This window comes from Bicyclus anynana, chromosome 3 (genome assembly GCF_947172395.1).
Source record: "Bicyclus anynana chromosome 3, ilBicAnyn1.1, whole genome shotgun sequence".
NCBI classification, from domain to species: domain Eukaryota; kingdom Metazoa; phylum Arthropoda; class Insecta; order Lepidoptera; family Nymphalidae; genus Bicyclus; species Bicyclus anynana.
In genome coordinates this window covers 820,176-846,448 of record NC_069085.1, presented here as the reverse complement: position 1 = coordinate 846,448, position 26,273 = coordinate 820,176, and the positions used below count along the sequence as shown (strand labels likewise).

The window sequence follows — 26,273 nt, the reverse complement described above, 5'->3', positions numbered from 1 at the left end:
AAATTTCTAAAAGACGCAGAAATTCCGCTATATAACGTCCGGCGCTTTCATTTACGTAGTTCCCGTTCCCGTATGAATATGGGGATCAAACATAGCCTATGACACTCGCAAACAACGTAGCTTTCTATTGGTAAAACAATTTTCCAAATCGGTCCAGTAGATCCAGAGATTACCTCCTACAACCACACGAACTTTGCCTTTTATATTATTAGCATAGAAGTCTCTACAAAATATTTCTCTTGGTCATACCACCACTCTCGAAGGACTGGAACGATTTTGCTAAGGGTAGGAGTAAGATAGAGAAGTTACAGGGTAGGGTAGGGTACGGGTAGGGAAGCGTAGGGGTAGTGTAGGGATAGGGTAGGTTTAGGGCCGGGTTTAGGGTAGTGGTAGGGTAGGGGTAGAGGTAGGATAGTGGTAGGGTAGAGGTACGGGTAGGATAGGGAAGTGGTAGGGTAGGGGTAGGATAGGCGTGAGATAGGGGTACGTAAGGTAGGGGTAGGGTAGGAGTAGGTTTGGGGTAGGGTAGGGTTAGAGTGGGGGTAGGGGTATGGTAGGGTAGGGTAGTGGTAGGGTAGGGTAGTGGTAGGGTAGGGTTAGAGTGGGGGTAGGGGTATGGTAGGGTAGGGTAGGGGTAGGGTAGGGGTAGGGTAGATGTAGGGGTTGGGTAGGGTTGGGGTAGTGGTAGGGTAGAGGTAGGGTAGGGTAGGGGTAGTAGTAAAGTTGACATCGAAATTTACGCGGACGAAGTCGCGGGCGTCCGCTAGTCAGATTATAATAGACTGTTTATAGTAGGTGCGACCACGGCTGTCTTTGATCAATTTTGTTCCTATGCATTTATCTATTTCAATGTGAAATATTTTCTTGTTTCGTTCTTTTTAGACCCCTTTTTACGTAGTTGGCTTATAGTTTTTGAACTTTAGTTTTTATTTATTACTTTTCCGTTACCTGATTGAACCTAGCTTTGCATTATCTACTACGAATACCTACATCGTCGCATTCTGATATGAAACAACTGGACCGCGAGAACTTTACGATCTCATTTTAAAGATACATTTTGACTAAAACAATATGATGTATATACATATTTGTAATGTGCTCGCCAAGACCTTTCGTTTGATACCAAACACAAAGTGATTATCTCGATTTAATTTTTTTCGAGGTTAGAATATGAGATTTAAATTCCGTCATATATTTTTTTTATAAAATTTTTATAGCCTTTGTTTCAATTTGAATTATTACGAATCTTTTGACACCTCACTTATTAAAATCAGTTCAGTAGTTTCGGCGCTACGGTGGAAGAAACATACATACATAGACTCCAAAATCATTACCCTTCCTTTTGCCCGTGAGCCGAATATGGGTTGATAATGATGATGATGATATGGGAATGCCCACCGGCCATTAGGTACTCGGGGCTTTCATTCTTACTCAGAAAGTTCGCCGGTGTACATTTGGTACACCGGCGGCGGCGAAGTAACATTGGAAGTTGTCTTATTTTGTGTATGTTGTACTTACTTACGTACGAACGATTTTTGGGCGGTAAATCCAAAAATTGTTTTTATAGCAACAGTTTTTATAAACGCGTTAGATCAAAGATTTTTGATCTTTGCCAGAGGGGTAACGGTTAGCGAGGCAGGTCCTGTTATTTATATGGTCTAAGCGGCTTTATCGTTCTAAAACGTAGTATCTATTAATCTGTGCTTAAGACCAAGGAAACTTATTATACCTAATCTGTGGTTTTCTGATTTTGGCGTCTGTGCTCTGTGGTCATAATTGCGAATGCGAACGCGAAAACTGTATTTTTCTTGTTTTTGATATTTTCGTCATTTCATATTCAATACCCAAGATCTAAGGTGATGGAAAGATAATCTCATTAAAATCATGCAGTCCGTTGTGGCCAGTATACGCAATTTTCTTTCCCGGCTTGTATCAGATAGCGTCGACGACATCGCGATCAACAGAAGCTTCAAAAGAGACAGGTATGGTTTGACATTTTGTTTACAACATTGAACAATAATTTTTATTTATGGCGGCAAAGTCTGCATAAAATTGTTATTACGGTTAGAAGTTATACTAAAACAATATGATCAAGATACCGTTGAAGCTTGCTTCGAGATTATGGAAGTGCGTTACGATCCATGTTGTGTTAAAGTGGTCCCAGCTTAACTTAACATCTCAACGTTTGTTTTTTTTCCACAGAAATGACGATGACTCCTTGTCTGAAGATGATAACCTCAGTATGAGAAGGGTTAAGTTCCCTAAGACATCTTTCTCCAGCAATGTCAATATGAGAGGTAAATTGTCACTAATAAATTGGGCATATTTTCTAATAACGTTTAGATCAGTTTACTTACATATTAATACACTATCAGACGCCCGCGACTTCGGGGATGCGTTATTTATCATTGAAAACATTTCATGGATTCAGTGCGGTGCCAGGTACATTGTGTCAAAAAACAGATGAACAGTGCCCTGATGTAAGGTTAAGGACAACTCTAAACTCCTAACAATCTCCATATCGACTCATTTTGTTCACTCTATCAGAGCAGCTTTAGATAACTGTTTAATATAGAAAACTAGCGGACGCTGGTAACTTCATTTGGGTAAAAAACTGTGTAAACCTTATTTCCTTATTTAACTACATAAAGTTTTATATTAAGTATGTACACATTAAACCGTGAACTCCAAAAATATAGCTTAAACCATGAATGATTTATATTGAAAAAACATTCAACCCCTTTTTAACTCTTAAATAGAAGAATTTTGAAAGTTGTTGAATCATTATTTTTAAGCATGTTAATAATAATTGTAGTATTTACCCTGTTTCACTCCCTTCTAATTGTATTTTCATGTTTATTAAATTAATAAATTCATTAATGTAAATCACTTTTAAACACTTTAGAGCAGGGGTTAACAAATGGTGGACCGCCAACCCATTGTGTGTGGACTGCATATATCCCCCCCAGTATAAATTTCGATCTTGACCTACTGATATACATTTCCAGGATTAAATGTCAATAGTTTGCACCAATCTCACTCCAAACTTCAGATAGATATTAGCAACAAAAAATTACACTTTTCTCATAGATAAGGTATTTAACCTTTGTACATTTTAATAAAATGTGTCATTGCAAGGTCATTTAATTTCTTTATATGGACCCCCAGCGAATTATAACCTTTTCTCAAACCTACCAAATATACATAATGAACTTTACCAAAATCTGTCAAGCCATTTCAGAGGGCTATGACAACTAACACTGACATGAAAATTTGATATTGATTGTATATGAATGTATGTGGTTGCTAAGTAACTAATGTAGTAGCCAAGCAAACTAGGTTTTAGAATATATGTTTTTATGTTTGAGTCTGTAGTAGTATTTTCTTTCTTCTAAGAAATTTTCATTGGAAATGTTTAGCCTGGAGTTGGAAAGTTGTTGAGGTGTTATAGTTACACACACCCGTGCTTCTGAGGTCACATTAAGCTATTCCCAGTCATTGTCATTAACCATTGATAGTGATAGTGAGTAAATAGTCAATTATTCAGCATAAAGACATTATTATTATAATTGAGGTTCTTCAATTCTAGGCAATTTAGGCTTGTTCGGACAACTTTAGCAGTTTTGTTGCTACATCGAGTAGCATAAAATTTTGCTGATAAACATGTCCGAATACCAACAATTTAGTCAACTAGGTAGGAGTAGTAAACAGTTTAGTTGAGTCAATCCATTTTACTCTATTTTAACTGGCAAGTAGTGCCTCCAACCACCCATCCACACTCACCTGCTAAACAGTCTGAATCTGGCAAATTGGTCGAGTTCATAAGTTGCTGCTAAAATCATAAAATGACATTTTGCTGGAGCGAAGAAACAGCTATGAAATTTGATCCACCTCTTCTATTATAGCCATTGTGGTTATCTTAACCAGTTTATGTACTTTATTGCGTTGTAGGTTGTTCATCTTGCAAACCACCACTTGTGAACTGTACTCAAACAAAGTGCGATTTTTCGGCAGTAACAAGTAGTTCAGTATGCTACTTGACTAAAATATAATATGCCTAATTTTGTTACTATATTACTAATCTAAATTTATTACTGATTTATTTATGCTATTTTTGTTTGGTTCATTATTATGAGCTTAATACAGAATCTGCTAGCATAATATCATCAACCTATGGGCATAGGCATTCTGTGAAAACCACAGTATTGTAGATAAAGTCTTTATTGCATAAGATATACTCGTAACTTATATACATACTTAAAGAGGCAAATGTATTTTCAGATATTTGGGAAGATGAAGACACAGGACAAAATGTAAGATACATACCAATTCAAGTTGAAACTGCCTACCCCAATACATCTACTCCTAACCACCGGTTAAAATATAGCAGCCCCGAGAGAGCAGTTCCTGTCAAGGTGGTTGACAGATCCAATGGGCCGTCACCTCCAATGAAGGCAAGAGTACTGGCTGTGAAGCCAGTGCTGACACTTGAAGTAGATGATGAATCGGATGAGGTAAAGCTATATTTATTATCTGTAGTACACTGGTAGATAGACTAATAAATTATAAAGGATAATTTTGTATCACTATCCTGTATTCTTAGGATTCTCAATGATGTATACTTTAGGAATTTATAAATTAAAAATAATACAATTTTTTTAATATCAAGTTAGCCTGTGTTTTCAATCTCACTTGATGTTAAGTGACCATGCAGTCTTATATAGAAACAGGCTGAGTGAGGCATCATACTGGAATGCTGAATCAATTAGCAGTATGGCTTTGCTGGTAGGGTTGCAACTAGCCACACCTATGTTCACGTGAAGCCTACCACAACACCAGACCTGAACCAATTTAGAACTTATAAAATCCTATACTGGCTAGAGCTGCAGAGAACCCAGGACTTCTGTTTTTAGAACCACAGCACTGCTACTTTTATTCTTGATTTTTTTAATGTGACATGAAATACACTCAGATAAATGTCTTGTGGCAGCAACAGAGCTCCAAAAGGTATTTGATACAGCATCCTACTTGTTGCTCAATCAATACTACTACAATCAATCTTACTTCACCAACAATATTTACCCTTTTAGGTTGTAATGGTTAAAACTAATCCTAAAAAAAAACAACAAATTTATCAAGCTATAACCGAGGATAACGTTAGTGATGACGATGATGATGAAGTCATGTTTGTAAAAGAAATCTCAAAGCCAACAACTTTAAAGAACTATGTCAATAAAAACGAGAGGAGAGATGAAGGTGTCAAGTATTACACATTATGTCGAAACATTAATGAGAGAGGAGCGAGTCATTCACCTAGGGAATATAGCAAATTGAAAGGTCCTATTGGAATCAAGAAATCGTACAAAAAATCGACGACACCTTTACCAAAATGGATGCAACAGTCACGATCAAACGTCACACAATCTAGGAGTAGACTGACGTCATTAAATGGAAATGCTATGACGACTCAAATGCTATTTAACTTAGACGAAAAAAGAAATTATCGAGAACTAATTAAAAAAGTGGCCAACAGTATGAAACCGAATAGTGTAGAGAAACCGGATATCTTTAATGTAGCTCAAGATTTGGCATCGTTCCAGTCAACTTTAAAAACACAAAGGAATTCCTTAAAAGAATTGAATTTATCTCAAATGGGCCTAAAGACAGTGAAGGATACTCTTGACTTAACCAAAGAGTATGATCCGATAACGGTGGCATCTATCAATTCATCAGATTCAGAAGTGGAGTTTGTACCATCTGAAACATCAAGTTCATCCACTAAAGTGGACAGAGTTAATACTTTAAAGGATAACCAGAAAGACTGTGCGGTGGTGTCAAAGGACTGGCTCTCGCAACTAAATACTAAGTATAATAATAAACAAAATCATACACAAGTTGAGATGCTTGATGTAAAAAGAGTATCAGATATCATATCCAAAGTTAATAGTGAACAGAGCATAGCACATTTAGAATATAAGTTAAAACATGAATTAAGTTTACCAGATAGCATAATAGAGGAGCCTAAACCCACCGTAGAGTTGCCACCGTTGACTCTTGAACAAGAAAAATTAGTCAAAAAAGCACTCGGCCCCGGACCTCCTGGCCAACTTCTAGTAGAGAAATTTAATTTAAGGATACACAGGTTTGTATGATTTTCTCTATAATTTAATAAGATTATGTACCTCAAAATTTGTTTTGTTTTTTTTTATGAAAACAATTATAGTTAACGACTAGTCAGACTAGTCAAGAATAGCAATTTGAATCAATTACTTATGCATTGTTTGTGAACTGTATAACTAAAATGGGAAGTGATTGTGTATCAAATATTATTTTCAGACGTGATCTCCAAACCCTGGCAGGACTGAACTGGCTCAATGACGAAGTGATAAACTTCTATATGAACTTGTTAATGCAAAGGAGTGAGGAGCGGAAGGATTTACCTAAAGTGTATGCCACCAACACTTTCTTCTATCCCAAACTGATGCAGAGCGGCCATGCCGGACTAAAAAGGTGGACGCGAAAGGTCAGTGTCGATTTATAATATAACAGGTTAAAAATGTAGTTTAATCTATACTAGTCTAATTTCGATTAAACTAATAACTACTACTTACGGTGGGTTATTCTTCTAAAAAAAGTTAAGCATTCTTCGCGGACTTCTCTATCGTTCTTATCGCTAATCTATAAACCGCTGGACTGATTATAATGGGACTATCACTGAAAGTTTGAAGAGGTTATGGAACAACATATTACTTGCAACATACTTTTTATTATACATACTAGTACATACATTATACATTCCGTTAGATCTTAATGAAATAAAGCCACATGATTCTCCAGGCTTAGTTTAATCTATCAGTGATAACAACTTCAGGATCTGTTTAGTAGCTTCTGATATTAACATGTCCAGGCAGGCAAAAATGTTGTGTTTTCCAAAACAAATCCATTTATCAAATTATTATTTATCTGGTATTGTTGATTCCCTCATAACACACAAAATGCTGTGTTTGAACCACTTGCTTCGATATAAGAATTTGCTCCGTTTTTGCACCCATGACTAATAATAATGTGCAACCTTTCTTAACAAAATATAATTGCCACTTTTATTTATTGTACTCTGTAGGGAGTTAGCTTTTATTTATTTATTTATTTATTTAATATGAAGCAATACCATACATTACATTATACAATATAATAATAATAATTACAAGTTACATTTTATTACATAATGCAAGTTATGGATACCCAGTTTGGGCGTAGCCTTTTGTCGAGTGAGTGATAGGGAGACCGATTTTATTTTTTGTTTTTATTTGTCATTCAAGTAGTCATTCACCGTGTAATAGCACTTTTCGACCAGAAAGTCCCTTAATTTATTTTTGAAAGCTTTTTGAAGTTCTCAGTTTGATGAATATAATCTCTCCAGGTGGACATATTTGCGCATAACCTCATGGTGGTGCCCGTCCATCTCGGAGTGCACTGGTGCCTGAGCCTCATAGACTTCCGGGAGAAGAAGATCAGCTACCTGGACAGCATGGGCGGCCGCAACCAGGCCTGCCTCGACGCGCTGCTCATGTATCTGCACGACGAACACAAGGACAAGAAGGGGCAACCCTTCGACGCTAGCGGATGGGTCACAGAGAACCTCAAGGTTTGTGTTTACTTTTTTTACTCAATGACAAGATAGCCCTTGATTGATAGAACCTGATGTTAAGTGACGATGCAGTGCAGATGGAGCAGTGGGCTTACTTGGAAGAGGCACAAGTTTGTTCTACCTGTACCTCTGTTGGTTTCTACACGGCATCATACAAGAAAGTTAAATCGCTTGGCGGTTACACTACTGTTAATTTAACGGTGGACCCGGATTCTAACGGAGTAGTGATGCTCCTGCGGGCGACTTGGCTGTCCTCTCAGGGGGAGAGCTCCTAGTATTCTTCCTGGATGCAGGACATTGCTCACGAGGTAGGCAGCCCCTCTCCAACCACTCCAGCCTCAGTCCTAGACCACGTCTTCAGCAACAGTCCCACGCTCAAGAATCAGTGCTCTTTGTCACTTGTCTTCTCTCAGGATTTGCAATCCTGAAGGGCTTGAGGGTGCAGTTTCGTGGCTATGCTCTCTGACTGTGGTGTCTAGCTGACTGTGAAGATAAATTTTGATACGTATCATCTTCGCGGGGTTAGGACCACTTGTGAGAAGCCTTGCAGAGTAGTTGGTTAAATTTCATATGTCTGAAATAAATATATAAAAAAAGGTTACAATAGAACTCTGGTGTACTTTGCAGAACATACCGCAGCAGATGAACGGCAGCGACTGCGGCATGTTCGCGTGCACGTTCGCCGAGTTCAGCGCGCGCGGCGCCGACTACAGCTTCACGCAGGCGCACATGCCCTACCTGCGCCGCAAGGCCGCGCTCGAGATCCTGCAGGCCAGGCTCCTGCTCTAACCCGGCACCGGGTCCTCGGGTGAGTGCGCGTGTGGACACCCCGCAGCAGACGAACCCGCGACTGCGGCACTTTCGCCGACTACAGCTTCACGCAGGCGCACATGCCCTACCTGCGCCGCAAGGCCGCGCTCGAGATCCTGCAGGCCAGGCTCCTGCTCTAACCCGGCACCGGGTCCTCGGGTGAGTGCGCGTGTGGACACCCCGCAGCAGACGAACCCGCGACTGCGGCACGTTCGTCGACTACAGCTTCACGCAGGCGCACATGCCCTACCTGCGCCGCAAGGCCGCGCTCGAGATCCTGCAGGCCAGGCTCCTGCTCTAACCCGGCACCGAGTCCTCGGGTGAGTGCGCGTGTGGACACCCCGCAGCAGACGAACCCGCGACTGCGGCACGTTCGCCGACTACAGCTTCACGCAGGCGCACATGCCCTACCTGCGCCGCAAGGCCGCGCTCGAGATCCTGCAGGCCAGGCTCCTGCTCTAACCCGGCACCGGGTCCTCGGGTGAGTGCGCGTGTGGACACCCCGCAGCAGACGAACCCGCGACTGCGGCACGTTCGCCGACTTCAGCTTCACGCAGGCGCACATGCCCTACCTGCGCCGCAAGGCCGCGCTCGAGATCCTGCAGGCCAGGCTCCTGCTCTAACCCGGCACCGAGTCCTCGGGTGAGTGCGCGTGTGGACACCCCGCAGCAGACGAACCCGCGACTGCGGCACGTTCATGAGTGTGCTGTAGACCACACGACTGAAGTAAAACTTCTTTCAAAAATGAAAAACAAAGCGCCATCTCTGAGCCTCAGACATAACTGCATCGCAACAGGTTGTACAAATGTACCAAAAAGATTGTTTCAAAGTTCTCCAAGAACGCCATCTACTGGTTGTTTAATATAACAAACACTTTCACTATGCCTATAGATGGCAGCACATATCTAAAAAGCCTCGCTATTATACTATTACACTTTTCGTAACAGCAACATCATCTTACTCCTCAATATCATTTTGTTTCAGGAAACTCGCTTTGTGTTGGGAATATGCTACGCGTATCACCTCTCGAGGAATTGTAGGTTTCCTTCGTACTCTCAAAGAGAATTGATACTATCCGACTTCAACACTATCGTAATGCTACTGCGATTGTCTGTTGTTACTGTAGATTATAACTTCTTTCATCGAGAACAAAATTTAAAACAAAAATAACCATCAAAGTTTAACATCCCAAGGTATCACATGTTTCACATTGAATCCAGTATATAGAATCCTCCGTCTGACGCAAAGGACCGGCTCATTGGAATCCAACTTATTTTCACTTATGTTGACATTTTTGCGCATCAACCACATCTCTTTGTAAACTTTTTCCACTTAATTTGTATTATAAAATTTTGTTTTTTTTTGGTGTACTAAGGTGTTTTATTATATTATAAATTAAATAAAAGGGTTTCACATTGTGGATAGTCAGCAAATTCAGTGTAGCTTAAGGTAGTCTATAAAAGGCTATAAACATAATTGAGAAGCCGGCATAAAAGTTACGGATTTATAACAATTAATTTAAATGTATAGAATTTATTAAAGTAACTTATAATAATTTATAAATAGTTTTCTACTAACTTTAATAATACTATAAACTAGAATTTTATTATATTCTCAGAGATCTAGTAGACATAGTTTTTGATCTTTAATTGGGATTTTTCAGTTATCTTTTCAACAAGGTGAATTCAACTATCATTACTATCGTTATCTATCTATTTGAATGGCCCACTACAGGGCCAAGGCATCCCTCCTTAGTTTTTGAAAATACTTAGGATAAGAACTTTCCACGCGGACGAAGTCGCGGTCGTCTGCTGGTCAATATTTTTATCATCAGTATTATTAGTGGCAAAAACTTCGTTGTGATCACAGAATAGAGAATGATACAGAATGATTCTTTACAAGCTGGTGTACCCAAAAAAAAAACAAACGTCACGCGTGCGTCTCCTTAACATCCGCATAATGTTGCTATCTAGTATCTACCATAGATATACCAACTGTTTTCATAATTTGAATTTCTCTAACAACAATTACGTAATATATATGACGTGGATTAGAACTAAATTTCACATCTGATTATCGAAGGTATACTAAATCACACGGACTGATATTGAATACTGCGCACTACGGTTCTACGATATACGGGGAGGGCAAATACACAAAGTAACACTATCAATCATCACCGAATCGATAACTTAACCTACAACTACAGACCCCTTTAATTACATTTGATCAAGTATAGCGCTGATACTATCAGATGTAAACCAGGATTAACTATCGTATGGCAAGGAGTCAGCCACCAGCGAAGGTCGGGCTTGTAACCGATCCAGTTGGGTTAAAGACGTCTTCTACACTTAACTAATACTCCCCATTCTCCGCTCGTGATGGCTCCCAGCCAAGTAACAAACAATGCAAAGGCCTTACTACTAGTATTAACTTACCACTGACTCACTACCGAACCGTCTCGAACCACGTCGCGAACTAACACAAGTGTTCAACTGGATAAACCTAAGAACTACCGCGTCTCGCTTTCTCCGAGATCGTCAACTGATTAGGTACTCTATAATTAATGTAAGATTATTATTATCTAACTCTCCGACATATATATATAACTAACTATAGTTTTTTTAGTTTTACAAAAACTAAAAAAACTATAGTTAGTTATTCATTATTAGTCTATTATATATGTCGGAGAGTTAGATAAAATTTGTTGGCAGTTGTTAAAATATTTAAAAACACAAGACGCCATCTTCCTTAAATAATATTGAAAATAATGATTTGACGCTTTGTGTGGTTATAACTCAAGAATGTATTTGTTTTTTAATTTGTATTTAGAATAGCTGCCGCGTTGCGTGCGCTCTATCTGCCTATTAGTCTTTCATCTGTGGTGGTGATGAAGTGTTTCTAGGGGGAAACCTATCGAGGATTCCAATGACCTTCCTCCTCCTTAACAATCGTTCGATCATTGCAATGATCGGACTCGATTGATCATTATTTTCTTACATCTAATACATATTTAATTTTGCTAAAAGAGTATTGATCAAACATTTTTCCATTGATCCTATATGGCTAATAAGTTCACTAACTTGATAAACTCCATTTTATTTATGAAATAATATTGTGTATGTCGTGAAAAATACTGCATTTTGTGAGTGTTGTTTTTTGAAAAACTTGTGTTTAATATTATAATGTATTTTGTGTATATAGGATGTTTGTATTGATTTAATTTATCGCTAAACAAGTATAATTTTAGTATTTCCATGAAATACAACATATACCCATCACGCTACTTTGATGCGGGTTGATTACTGGGATGATAATAACCATAGCATTTGAATCCTACTCAAAACACATTTATTTTAAGTAATTAAATAGTATTTTCAAAATAACGTTGAGACATGTGTGCGTTATGAGAGTACATAATAAGTTTCTAACAATTCTAATCAGACTTGTAAATTAACAAGAATATAGTATGAACAAAAAAATATATGATTCAAGACTGATTCGAATGTTAGATGTGATTAATAATATGTATAATAGTTACTAAATACTAAGGTATAGACAAGATATGAAGGCCTTTTTGACAGCTTATGATTGATAATAAGTACATTATATTAATATTATTTATTAAGAGATACCTACACCTACAACGCGTTTAACATGTAGTGACTAGTCTGAAATGTTCGTTTAGTCTCACGATTGAACTACTCACCCACACTTGTGGAAGTATCAAAAAAAATACTTTATGAAATCCATGAATGTAATTATTATTCCAAGAATTATACATTTTATTAATAACTATCTATTCTTATACATACTATAATTACACAATAATTTCATTATAAAATCAGTAGCGTCAAAAAGGCCTTAGAATCGTGCTGAGATAATAAAGAAATGTATGTGTACATAGTTTCGTAGAACTTACTTTTCCAATAGCAAAATTAAACATAGTATAAAATCTTGACATTGTCTCGTATAAACGTATGATGAAGGTATGTATAAATTATTGTTATTTACAGATTTGTATGATATAAAGTATGGCAATTTTCAAGAATGCGATTCTGACATATGTAATTATTTCTTACTAACGAATAGTTAGGTATATAGGTATTGTTATAGTAAAAATTATAATTTAACGTTACCTAATTAGAAAACTACGGGTTTTGGACCACTTAATACAATGGGGATGATGACTAGGTTTAAATATATTTATTTTTATGATACATTCAGGTAAATAGGGTCAATGTTAACTAATTTATATAAAGCAAAGATTGTCTGGATATTTGGAAAATGAATGAGATTATAAAATTTCAAAATCTATTAAAAATCTTTTATCGTGATTAGATAAAAAATCATACAGTTTTAGCTTCCTTACATTAAATGTGACATTTTTTAATATTTGAACTATAAAAATAAACGCACAAATAACAAAGATATTTTTTGTTTGTACGCACATACAAATGTAACGATCATTACATTGCCTACAACGTCATTAGTTCGTGCCATTTTGTATGGGGCGTTTTTCAAGGATCCGCGGCAGCGCCGCAAATCTGACTCTTTAAATCCCTGTAGCTCCAAAAGTAATGATCGCAGATACCCTGTTCCTTATTGATTTACTATTAGCGTATTCTTAATTTATATACAATATATAAAACTGTCATCATCCCTATTACAAGGTCAGGCCAGCTGTTTACTTTTTTATTTGCTGATGATACTGACAGATGTCACAAACGCATTCTTTCGGCTGGCTGCACTGTAATATGCTATTTGTTTAAGTGATCTACATAATTACGAGTTCTGCCATCAACCTCGGTCCATCATCATCACTTCGATGGACGTTCACTAGACTGGCATTTTGTAGGGTCTTCCAAACAACGACCCTACCCCCCTTTTACCGACGGCTCTCTGCGACGTGGCTTGTGTCGTCATTTTACCTAATAGGGGGTCGTACAACACTGCGCCTTTCATGTGAGGTCCACATTCCAGCACCATCTTAAACTTATGTGCATTGTGAAATTCGCCTCTGCGCCTATTTTTATTACTTTAAATTTTGTAACTTACCTTTAAATCTTACAACTTATTGAAGCTATTCTGTCAATCTGACTGAAAAATGCAGGCATTAAAAGGCATATTTTGTGCTCTTTTTTTGAGTGTTATAAGCTTATTATTAGAGGTTAACCCAGACAAACAGACATACAAAAATTTTAAATAGCTTGATTATGTTTTAGTATCGCGTAAATAGTACTTGAAAAAACAGTTGTTTTTAAAGCATGTAGTAGTATATGTATTAATTGTAAACTTATTGTTTAGTTGTCTCCTTAGTCAATAATAATAATATAATTAATGTAAATTACAAATGGTGAATTAAACTAAGTATTTAATAAACTGGCGCAGTGTTTTTGGAGATTTGCCCCCGCATACTATTGATAAAATTTTCATTACTTCTATAAAGTTGTATTCCTATGCGTCTGTGTAACCCATTCCGGGCTTACTTCCATGTGATTAGATTTACGTAGAATCTAGATAATAAATAATTTAGGTAAATCTTAATAGTGTATAAGTTATAGACATTGTTATAATTTGGTGAAATAAATACGTATATATTATATAACATTACCTACGCGTATAATAATATGTTGTCCCGTATTCTTGGCAGAGAGTTGTTAAAACAGTTAATTGTCTTACATATTGTGTTGTTTTTTTTATGTAACAAATGGCCTGGTGATTCTTGTAGAAACATTAAAACTTTAAAATTAAGAAATAATAATTATATCTCAGTAAAGTCGTAACGATTTGAATTAAGTTTCTTTTCTAAAAAAGAGATTTTACTTAAAAATAAATGAGAGATTTTGCATAATTTTGTTTAAATTTTTGAAGTGGCACTCATCAGCCGTAATTGTAGTCATTAGCTTAAAATTAAAACTTGTCAAGAACCTAATAAATTATGACAAATAGTTAAAATCTACAAATCTGTGCCAAGGAACTGCATGTTCGAGTTGATGTATAAAAAGTGGTTGTCATAAATTATTATTTTGTGAATGTACTTTATTTTGTAGTCTTTCTGTCATGGTCCATTAAATTAAACAAAACGATTAATTTTCTATTTATGTACCTACTTAACTTTTATAAACGATCCAATAAAAATAATATTAAAATTGTAAATTTTTTTTATTATTTCCCATCATTAATCCCATGAAAGTGATTTCGTTGATACGAAGAGCACGTCCATCTGTCAGGACGAACGACCACTCAAATGTTGATGATTACAGAGTTATCATGCTTTCCAATGACCTCCTTGGAGTAAATATTCTTTAATTAAGACATTTAATAATAATGTGAACATGGTTTTACTATAGCTTGTCAAGTCTAACGTCGACGCCCACAGATGGCACTGCTATTAGTTATGAAACTTAGTTGAGTATTTCTGAAATTCCAACAACCTATACACTATAGAAATTAATCTAAAAGATGGTTTATAATAAAAGAAAATATTTTATTTTATCATTGGTAACCAATCGTAGCTTAAATATATATATTTACACACTTTTATTACCATTTATCCATAGGTACAGATCCTAACTCACGCTATTGAAATTTCTTAGGATTTGAAGTATATAAAGAAATGTTTCCCCTCATACAATTGGGAGTCCGTTTCTACTCAGTAAGGCAGTATCGGCGGAGAGCTGCTCTAAATCTCCGAGCCCGGTCGCACTGCTGTGGCTGACTCAGCTGCTCGTGCGACTGCGATGATGACCACCACTTGTTCTGAGTTCACTAACTAACAGTTCACAGTCTCAATGCACCCTTAGCAGGAAGTGGCAATACTTCCTCGCTCCAACTGTAGTAGAAGATTTGACTCCTTTTTGTACTTTTACATTTAAAGTATTTTTCCCATAAATATTTCTTTAGCTGAAGGTACAACTTTTTTTTTAGAATTTACAAAGCAGGTAAGATAAAAATATCTGGTTATTTAGGCATTATCAATATCAGCCTACTTTAACAGCTACTACAGAAGCCGGGTCCCTTACATAAATAAGAGGAGTTATGGAGCTTAAACCCACCACGCCACTATGCGGGGTTTTAATGGTCTAAGGGGGTTGGCAATGGTAGTGACCGAGACGGCTCCAATTTCCAATGCACGGGTGTAGCAACACCAACTTCTGTTCTCAACTTTGAGCTGAGAATATCTTTGTAGAATGAAATGCTCAGTCTTTTATAAATTACATGGTTAGAGAGATTAGCTTACAATAGGATAGCAAAAAAGATACCAACGTCACAGTGGCAGTGGCATCACAGCCCACAGGGTCCCTTGATTATTATAATTATAATTTATTGCCAAGGTACTTGTACATAATGTTTTCTGCGCTAATGATAGATGTCTCTCTTCTTAAAATTAAAGGGGCTTATGAACTATTTGGCATAATAAAATGATACAGAAATATGTAGCTTTTTATTTGCTGTTATATTTTGTTAGAATTAATAAAACCGCAATAAAATATTTCGAATTAGTTTCACTATTTATTTGCGCGGTATTGATCAATACTCGACAGTGTGTAGTAAGTAGGTTTATATGTATGTTGAATATGACGTAGTGATCACGCCACCTTTTCAGACTGCTTGCCGCTTTCTGATTGGCGGATTTCCCCACCCCGAATGAAAACACGGCACATTCAACATGTCCAGTGATGTGCCTTTTAATCGATAATACATCGCGCGTTTATTATCGATTCAATACAAACATAGGATGATTTAATTCCATGAAATTACAATGCTGGTTTAGAGAAATGAGATGAATTTACGAAATGTAAATAATACTATATACTAGCTAATTATTCAATAAATTGTTGATTTTAATTGTAACTAACATTTTAGTTGAATTCATAAGCATTTACTTTCTTTGAAATTGAATGGAATAAAAAAAATGTAGATTGATGATAGACATTACAAATCAAAAATTTTATATTGGCTAACTTATTTATAAATAATACCTAACTACATATGGTACACAACGACGACACTTAACGACATAAGTTCAAACGGGAATAAATGCGAGATTCAACTTATTCGTGATACCTACTATCACGAATAAGCTTAAGAAACTTTCTTCTACGGCATACAAAATATTAATAACGATCGTTTATTAACAAAGAATACCATAAGAAACTTAAGCTAACTATGCAAATCATGCTTACATGAAATGGTAGCAAGAAGGAAAGATAAACTAAAATTGACGAGAGCAAAGAGAATCGATACATCGAGAGGGAGGTTTGACGTTTAGTTAAACATCAATCGACGGACGTCACTAACTGTTCCGATTGGTTAGAAAAGGTTTGCGGAAGATTTATACATTGTGGTAGTGTTTATCAAGTTTAATTTAAAATTCGGTGATAATTTACAAGTGATATTTACTCCGCGAAGACAGAAACGAGCCATACAGTAAGTCCACGTTTTGTTATTTAATATTTTCTGAACTACGACTTTATTGCGGGTGACTTTCATGTAAGAATTTCTCTAACCTCTATTCCTGAGTTTAAACGTTAATTACTTCAATGGTTCTTGTAAATATTGAGCTGAATCAACACTTTAAATAAATGTACAATTTGTTAAGAATATGAAACGTGTTATAACAAATTATTATAACTCACTCGTTAGCCAGGAAATGTTTCAAATACGTTAAATTAGATCACCGTAGATCTACCCACTTTTCGTAAGAAATGTAATATTTAATAAAATACTACGTACTGTATATACCATTTTGTGAAAACGTTGGATCTAAAGTAAATCAAACCTTCTTTCTATTATTTAAAAATGTATTTTGGAAACTTGCTTATATACTTTCTACAAACAATATTATGGTATTTTAGGTGCTGATAAATGAACCACATAAACGCCGGCAGTAATTACTCACATGTTTCTTTGCTCACCATTTAAGCCTCCAAAAGATTAATACTATTTTTATCACCATAGTGAATGTCCCATGGATGTACTGTTCTAAAAGACTGATTACTGCAGATTAGGTTAATTTTTATTCTGTCTTCTCTTGCATAATAGGTGATGGATGATTAAATCCACCTGGATTTTCCTACTTGGTAAGCTCAGGTAACAAGCAGGCACTTGGACAACACATCAGAGAACAAAAACCTTTACTTTCGGTGTTGCATTCCTGTGAAAATAATTAATTAATAGTGTCTACTAAGATAAACCTAGTATTTCTAATTAATCAATACATATATAAATAAAATTAATGTGCCTGTCAGTTATTTCAAAATAATGGTGGTGTAAACTATTTACTAACTGATCAAATTTCTAAAGAAAAATTTCTCTCTTATCTCTGAAATGGCTGAAGCGAATGGGACCTTCACTGGAAGATGGAGGAGCTTTTTGAGCAACATGTAGGCTATTTAACCCCTGAAAAATCTATGATTACAGTAATCATGGTAATTGTGAATTACTAAATTTCACATAAACAAAATTGCAGATGTCCACTAGAACCTATTAAATATAAAACATAGCTAGAACTCAGTTATTATACATATTATTCAGCTTTATGTGGTTTATAATTAGTAACACTTATCTAATAGTTTAAATTTTAAAATATTTCTAATTGTACAATTTTAATACACATATATGAAGCTATTAACATTAAGCAAATATATTTAAATAATTAAACACTATTACTTCTTATTTATCTTCGTGACTGTAATGATGATTTTAGTGAATAGCAAATTAAACTTTTAAATACATTCATGATAATTTATGTTAATTGATGACAATATAATCATGGAATTCATTTAAAATTCAGTAAAGCTTATTATCTTTTAAATTTTGGTGCTTTTATGTGGGTATGATTAATATGATAGCCCAGTGAATATCACCTCTACTTTGACTCAGAGGCCATAGGTTTGAATCTGGCCCAGGGCATGCATGTATTTGTTACTATAACTTACGTGCAATTGTTCTTACTTCTTAGACATGTTTGATAAAAATCGGTTGAGCCATTAAAAGGTTGTGGGGGGTCAAATTGGGGAAGAATAACTGAATGTCTGCAAATATACTTGAATGGGGTCTCAAATGAAATCAAATTTTGATGACTTAATCAAGAGTGTTCTTAGCTTTGTTTGATGACAAAAAGTAATTAAGGTCTTTATTCTAGTTAATTTCATGACATTCTGATTTCACAAAATTTTCAATTATATTGCACAGGCATAGATAAGTTGCTCCTTGATGTGTCTCTCTATTTGCCACAAGCAGTGAGCCTGTGTTCTAGGGCCAGTGGCTTTAAGTTTGGTAGGAATCTGCTAGAACACTTTTAGATACCTGTTCATATAAAGAATTACAAAAAATAATAAATGAAAATAACATTTATTTATTGACTTACTAAGTACATATTTAATAAATTATAACTTGCTTAATATTTTTATTTTATATATTTATTACGCCAGAGCAGTCAGGTTGTCCTTCTTCAGTTTAAGTTGTAAGTTAGTGAGGTTATACGGACATTTCGATGGTATTTATTTTGCACTCACATCTACAGCATATAAACTAATCACAGCAATATTTTGTAAATCTATTTTGTTAGATCATAATAAGTATATCTCTATTTGATATATAATTGTGTGATCTCTTTATTTTTACTGACGCTTCCCACAGTACAATGAGCTCTAAAAATATTATGTTGTTTGAAAAAGGGGTATAATATGTTTTATTTGCCCATTGAATTGAGTATCTAAGACTCTTAAGTCTGAGATTTTATGACTGCTCTTCTTAAGTATCCATTAAACTAACTCCTTGGCCCTTTGACCTTTGTGAGACAATATTCTGAGCCCATAGCCAGGCTGTTAAGACCAATAAGTTAAGTAGAGTTTGTTTGTGGGGTTCAACATTACAACTGCTTTTGTAAAAATTAAATTTCTTTTATTTGTACTAAAAGTTTATCCTTTTTGAGCTTGAGCTACTATACTAAAAGTCCTTAGTTTTTATTTGGAGTATTCTATCATGACAGCGTGAATATCAGCTGCGAAGAGTGCTTAAAGGCCTTTGTTACCTTTCAAAAATCCATACAAACATATTCGTTATTGTTATGAATATATATGTAAGGATGTGTGAGAAACTGTAGTATGGTTTTCCTTTTCTTTGGGACGGCTTACCTTCTTCAAATTCCATTCTTCGCCAATGGTGAATATAGATATGTTTAATCTATATTCTGGTGTATATATATGTTTATCTATATTCTGGTGAATATAGATACATTTATCTATATTCACGACTTTAAAGCCACTGTTAACTGTTCATTAAATTATATTTTGAAAATAATAAATTACATTAGTTTTAGACAAAATATGCATTAACAAGTAAAAATGAGCAAAATATGCAAATTGCACCTACAATATGCATATAACCCTCTAATTATTATCTAGTTCATGAATAATCAACTGGTATAAATAAACATGAAATCTATGTATTTATAAAACAATAGCCAAAGCATGCTCTTATTTGCATGTAATTATGAGCAGGTAGAGTACATGCAAAAAATCAATTGAAGTTCAATATGGGGATCAACCATACCTTTCCTGTTATTTGTATATTTTTTATTTTTTTTGCCAACTACGCCTCAATTGCTAAATGATTATGGGGTTCCTATCTTCTTATTATTTATATGTATACCTACATATAAATGTGGAAGGTCATTCATCAGGAAATCTCGAAAACCGCATGACATACAAAGTTGAAATTTGGCAGGGAGGTAGTCTATAGATAGTAGGTATCCGCTAAGAACGGATTTTGCGTTAGGGCCGGATTAAGTAGGTCTATGGGCGAGCAAAGCCGCAGGCGTCCGCTGGTAAGCTATAACTATTCAAAAATCGGTATTATTGAAATTTTAATTATGATTTTCCACAATAGTTAAAACTTAAGGAGTAGGGTTTTTGACTCAGAGTAGACACAGACCTAAAATGTTAAGCATGACCTTCATCACACTGTACTTATTTATCACTTTTCTTTTTTTCTTTACTACAATCTCACCTGTTGGTAAGTGATGATGCAGTCTAAGATGGAAGCGGGTTAACTTGTTAGGAGGAGGATGAAAATCCACACCCCTTTTCGGTTTCTACACGACATCGTACCGGAACGTTAAATCGCTTGGCGGTACGTCTTTGTCAGTAGGGTGGTAACTAGCCACGGCCAAAGCCTCCCACCAGCCAGACCTGAACCAATTAAGAAAATCTCAATCGACCCAGCCGGGGATCGAACCCAGGACCTCCGTTTTGTAAATCCACCGCGCATACCACTGCACCACGGAGGCCGTCGAAAAGCTTTGAATGTTGAAATGGTTTTTAATATCAGTCCTAGGGCATTCATGATTCGAGGCGATTGTAGTTATTTTATTTACTTTTGTATCTTATGACAGGTATCTATAAGTTTAATTTGAATACTACTATTGAATGAACAACCGATGACTACAATATAACTTTGTGCTTCCCGTCGCCATCTGTCCGGATCATTAACATTAACATTCAGTGGATGTAGAAACATTATCACTATAAGTCCGCCAACTCGCATTGGAGTAGCGCGATGGGTATAAGCTCTATATCCCCTTTCCATAGGACGTTAGCCCTATAGTGGGCCATTAAATTATACGATCTTTTTTTGTATAGACATGCACTGTATCATGTGAACTTCAGCCCTGCAATTATCAGTTGAAGGTCAATAGATACGTTATCGGGAGGCTGGGAGGGGCGTCTGGAGCGATGCTGTAATCTTGTCTCTGCAAGGGATGGAGATACGAACTTTTTTATTGCTTATCGGAGGCGGGCGCCGGGTAAAGTGCATTCTGAACAATGAACATTAATGTTTATCTTATTTGTTCACAATTATATATTATTATTAATTAATTGAACTTATGTCCTTCTACTGAGTCTTTTATAGGCGGTGACGGGTTAAGTTTTAGAGAACTCACTATACTAAAGCCAAACTCGGTGTGCAATGTTTATCAACACGTGTTGTTTGTTCCAGATCATTCAATGTTTAATTTATCGTTATTTATTTTATCCATAATAAATATATTTTTTTGAAGGTGAAGGAAAAACATCGCGAGGAAACCTGCATACCAGAGAATTTTGTTAATTCTCTGCGTGTGTGAAGTCTGCCAATTCACATTGGGCCAGCGTGGTAGACTATTGGCCTAACCCCTCTCATTCTGAGAGAAGACTCGAGCTCAGCAGTGAGCCGAATATGGGTTGATAATGAATGATGATATCGTAAATTTTTCACGTTCGTTTTCTCTATCGACGTGAATGTATAGCAAACGCAAAACCGAAAAAGAAAGTGAAAGGAACTTCGTTCTGACCGGTGTCCATAGAGTAGACACCTCACGCCTTTTTCCAAAGATCTACCAAGATTAATATTGAAGCTAACACTAGTCTGTGTGCAAATGTCCAAAGGTGGAATGGGACGTGTGCAACTGTGCATTCTCCCCAAGTCTATAAGCCGCTACCGCGTCTATTCCCGGCCGGGACGTTGGACTTCGGCCCGGTCCATTATCCCACCGCGGCCGATCTGCCGACGCTTCACGCAACCGAGTGCCGCCTTCCGTTATCCACCATCCGCTCCTACTGACACCACGCTGTCCGCTTTTGTAGGACAGTCCTATTTACAAACTTTTCTAAGTCGCCGTATTAGTGCTGCGGGCTTTACATAACTTTAAAATGATCTTTTTCCATTCAAACATCGATATCTCAGCGAGAAATGCTCGTATCGAGATTTAAAAAAAACAAAATTAAATCTGAATAAACAAGCTATCCGGTCCATATGGAGGTTGAGTCGAAAAAATTTTTTCCACGTCCGTAGATTAAAAAAAAAAACCAAAAAAATTTCGAAAAATTTTTTTTCGGTGGTTTTCTTAGTATTACTCGAAAAATATTTTCAAAAAAAAATTTTCAAACTCAGATCCAAAAACTAAACACTTAGAGCTACAATTTGCTTTTTTTTTTTGCTTAAGCCATTTTTGTATAAGTTACAGCCTGTTGAAAATCCCCCAAAAATTTGTATTTTTTTTCTGCTCCCTTAATTTTTGTGCATAGTATATTTAAATAACGAAAACATTATAATTCTATGCAAAAATTGCAGACATACAGATTAAATACAGAACCTCTTTTAAGTATGTTATTAAAGGGATACTTCAATTTATACAGTCTCAAAGAAACTTGTGCAAGGAATAAGTAAGTCTTTAAGTTAATTATTGGTCTTGTAACGGTAACTTGTGTCGGATGATAATAATGTTTATAAAATTTAATTGCAAGCGCGAATACAAACAACTCATTAGTTCAAAGATTATAAATTAATTATTCTGCAGATAAATTATGTTGTTTATCGCTCACTGCACTATCACCGGAACTTACTCGTATTTCTCAATCTTGCTATGTACTTTGTTATCTTATAGCAATTTTATTATTGTTGAAGTCTTAAGCAGCATTTTAATTTTAATTAGGGGACATTGTTCGCGCGACTGTCGCTCGACACGAAATTCACATGTCCCGCGCGCTGTCGCCTGACGTCCCAAGTTGCGTTAGCGGGTCGCTAGTAGATGCTCGAACGAGTCATATGTCGCGAGACATTGTCTCACAACATACGCACGGTCAACTAAGTGAATGTCGAGCGATATTCATCTATAGTATATCGGTATCTGGGACATGTCACACTAGTATCTAATATCACTAGTGAAAATGCGCCTTTATGGTTACCATCTTTTTTTTCACTTAAAATCCTTTAAGCAAACATTTTAACAAGATTGCAAGAACACGCTTATGAATATGATCATCAAATAGTTCTTTTACTGCAATCAATATGCATTTGTATTCATACAATCTTACATGAAAATCATTTTATAGTTATATGTATATTTTAATAAAATTCAAAGGCAAATTCAAATTCAATTCATAAATTTCTAAAAAAAAAACAAGTAAGTTTTCGTCTTTAAATTGAAAGCATGATGGTTGCCCTGTCACGACGTTCCTTGCTTAGGTCATTCCTCAGACTCTTCACTATTGTCTTACGCGTGTAGGAGTCTGTCAGATAAAAAAAGACTTAATCACTGTTCTCGGTTATTGGCTCTTATTTCGTTAGCACAGAGATCATTCTGCCTTGACGCGATATGACGGTCTTAGATTGTCGTATCCGTAGCGTGTACCGTCTGTGATTATTGGTATTTATGCTGTTTTATGTCATTAGTCTTTGTCCGTGATTTCGTAGCTTACTGTACCGTGGGAGTTTAATACCGTCACGGCATTTGTATGGTAGACGATATTATATCGTAAGTCTTGATAGCTGCACGGTATTATGTGAGGCGCTGGTGAAGTTATTGGTCATCTTAAGCTTTATTAATTTATACAATTTAATCCTGAGCGGTTTCCGTTTATAAAGAAATCGATAAACGGCTCAACTTCGTGACTTTGACAGAATAGTAAGACCTATGTGAAGTAGAAGATATTTATACCAAAATGTCGGAGTAGGTGTTATTGAGTAGAATCCTTTGTAAGGAATATTTTTTTTCAGCTCTATATTGTTATGAAGTAAAAAAAAAACAACAATAAACGAATGAATGTTATGGCTATGGATATTAATAGGGCTTTTACAGATAGATAAAGCTAAGTTTAGAATAACATAATAGAGCCCCTATTTCAATAAGTTTGGACGGTGAAAATATCTGAAAAAGTGGACGAAGTCGCGGGGCTCTGCTAGTAGATAATCTCGTATTAATCGGATTAAGAATAGTAGGATTAATAAGATTTGTAAATTCCTGCAATAGTTTATCTACCTAATATACCTTCCTATATGTTATCAGTGATGGATATACATCATTTTCGAAATTTGTCACTCAATGTTGGCACTAATCCGACTGGCTTCAGTAATTGATAGGTCATTAACACGGAAAGTGTTTATTGCATCATGTTAGAATTGGCAATCTGCCAAGAATTTCTCTGAAAACAATTGACGAAATTCCGTGCGAAGCAATTCGGATTGTGGATGCAAGACAAAAACAAAATACTAAACTTCGAAGAACCAATGGATGTTGGGGTCTCAAGGTGCAATGATAATAAATAAAATAAAAATAAATATAAACATTATAAAGAATGTTGAATTTAAAATGGGAATTGTTGAGTTTACTGCCGGCTGTTCTAAGCCGAACCAGCTTCCAAACCGGTGACTGTCTTTACTAGTAGGTTTAGTAGTTGAGGAGGCAGGGGTCCATCGCATGTTAATGTCAATAGCTCAACGGTATGAGCGGCTGGGCTCATCACTGAGGGGTGGTGGTTCGATCCCCGGCCCGTTGGTCTATTGTCGTACCTACTCCTAATACAGTCTTTCCCGACAAGATGTGGCAAATATTCTTCATATTTCGATTGGTTTCCTCATCTAAATTTTTTTTGACAGTTTCAGACAGACAGACATAAAATAAAGTTTCTATAGTTAGTGGATTTCTACACACTGATTTTTTTCCAATATTATTAGATTCTTTGCGGTATCCTTTATAATATTTTTTACGTTTATATATACAGGAATGTTTTTAAAAATCTCAAGTATTATTTCGAATCTTTAAAATAAAATACCGTCTCTAATGGTTTTATCGTATAGTAATGGTATGAAATCGGATTTTTCATTTAGTGATTTCATACATAACTGTTACAGCTATGTATGAAATCACAACAAACAACTTTTCTTTCAATGCCTATCGAAGGTTTATCGAAAAATATTACCACGGTTACTACAAAATCTACTTGCAATTTTGCATCAACAAAATATAAATCTTATTTAATGCATATTTTTGACGGCCTCCGTGGCGCAGTGGTATGCGCGGTGGATTTACAAGACGGAGGTCCTGGGTTCGATCCCCGGCTGGGCAGATTGAGATTTTCTTAATTTGTCCAGGTCTGGCTGGTGGGAGGCTTCGGCCGTGGCTAGTTACCACCCTACCGGCAAAGACGTACCGCCAAGCGATTTAGCGTTCCGGTACGATGCCGTGTAGAAACCGAAAGGGGTGTGGATTTTCATCCTCCTCCTAACAAGTTAGCCCGCTTCCATCTTAGACTGCATCATCACTTACCATCAGGTGAGATTGTAGTCAAGGGCTAACTTGTAAAGAATAAAAAAAAAAAAAAAAATATTATTAGGTTTTAATTAATGAACATATTTCGATAATGCAAACATCACTATCTAACCCGAACCCCGATGCAAGTACTTTTAGCCTATTATGAGTACTAAGATTTTTTTAGTTGCGACTAAGCTAAGTACGGTTTGCAATGGGCTCACGCGCACTAGTTCTGTGTAATGTGGCCCAGCCAGCCAGTGTTACACTAGCGCAGAATAACAACTGCATTAGCCCGACATTGGCCGCTTTAAGGCTGGTCGTGGTCGAAGCCGCAAATTTTTGGCAGTCCAATCATTTTATGAGCGCTCTGGAAGACGTTCGAAAAAAATTTAGTTAGTTTATAAGCAAGTAACTTTTACTCGTAATATCATCACGCCCTTTCCCGAGGTTCCCGTTACATTTAACGAAACAGTTTTTATTATAGTTTTTTTTTTATTTCCATTCATCCAAATGTGAACTGTTTCATAATAATTTCATAATGATCCGTAGTAATAAAGGTATGTGCGGCAGCGGCACTCTGGTGTCGTAGCTCTAAAACTTATTGACTATTTGGATCAGGTTATTTTAATAGATACCAGACGTTTTTAGTAAGATCCTTAACTATGTGCAATAAAGATCGGATATAATATAAATATATGATTAACTAGCTGATGAATGCAGTTTTACCCGCGTGGT

General features: G+C 36.1%; 2 protein-coding genes across 3 annotated transcripts in view; both read left to right on the top strand.

The window, feature by feature from the left end:
• The first annotated feature begins 1,758 nt into the window (after positions 1-1,758).
• LOC112050875 (sentrin-specific protease 1) lies at positions 1,759-14,617 on the top strand. Of its 2 annotated transcripts, none has more exons than XM_052891086.1 (8): positions 1,759-1,982; positions 2,203-2,297; positions 4,282-4,514; positions 5,091-6,142; positions 6,337-6,523; positions 7,421-7,645; positions 8,276-8,939; positions 9,443-14,617. In XM_052891086.1, exons 1-7 carry the CDS (start codon positions 1,885-1,887, stop codon positions 8,435-8,437), a joined length of 2,052 nt encoding a protein of 683 aa, XP_052747046.1. In that variant the 5' UTR covers positions 1,759-1,884; the 3' UTR covers positions 8,438-8,939; positions 9,443-14,617. The 2 variants fall into 2 exon arrangements, with proteins under 2 accessions (XP_052747046.1, XP_052747047.1); XM_052891087.1 differs by lacking the exon at positions 1,759-1,982 and adding an exon at positions 1,992-2,127.
• A 2,136-nt stretch (positions 14,618-16,753) lies between these two features.
• The window catches only part of LOC112050886 (long-chain-fatty-acid--CoA ligase 4), a 48,899-nt gene continuing 39,379 nt past the window's right edge, over positions 16,754-26,273 (top strand). Inside the window, exon 1 of the mRNA XM_024089288.2 lies at positions 16,754-16,891. The gene's annotated coding sequence lies outside the window, so the exon portion shown is untranslated. The remainder of the gene's footprint in view (positions 16,892-26,273) is intronic.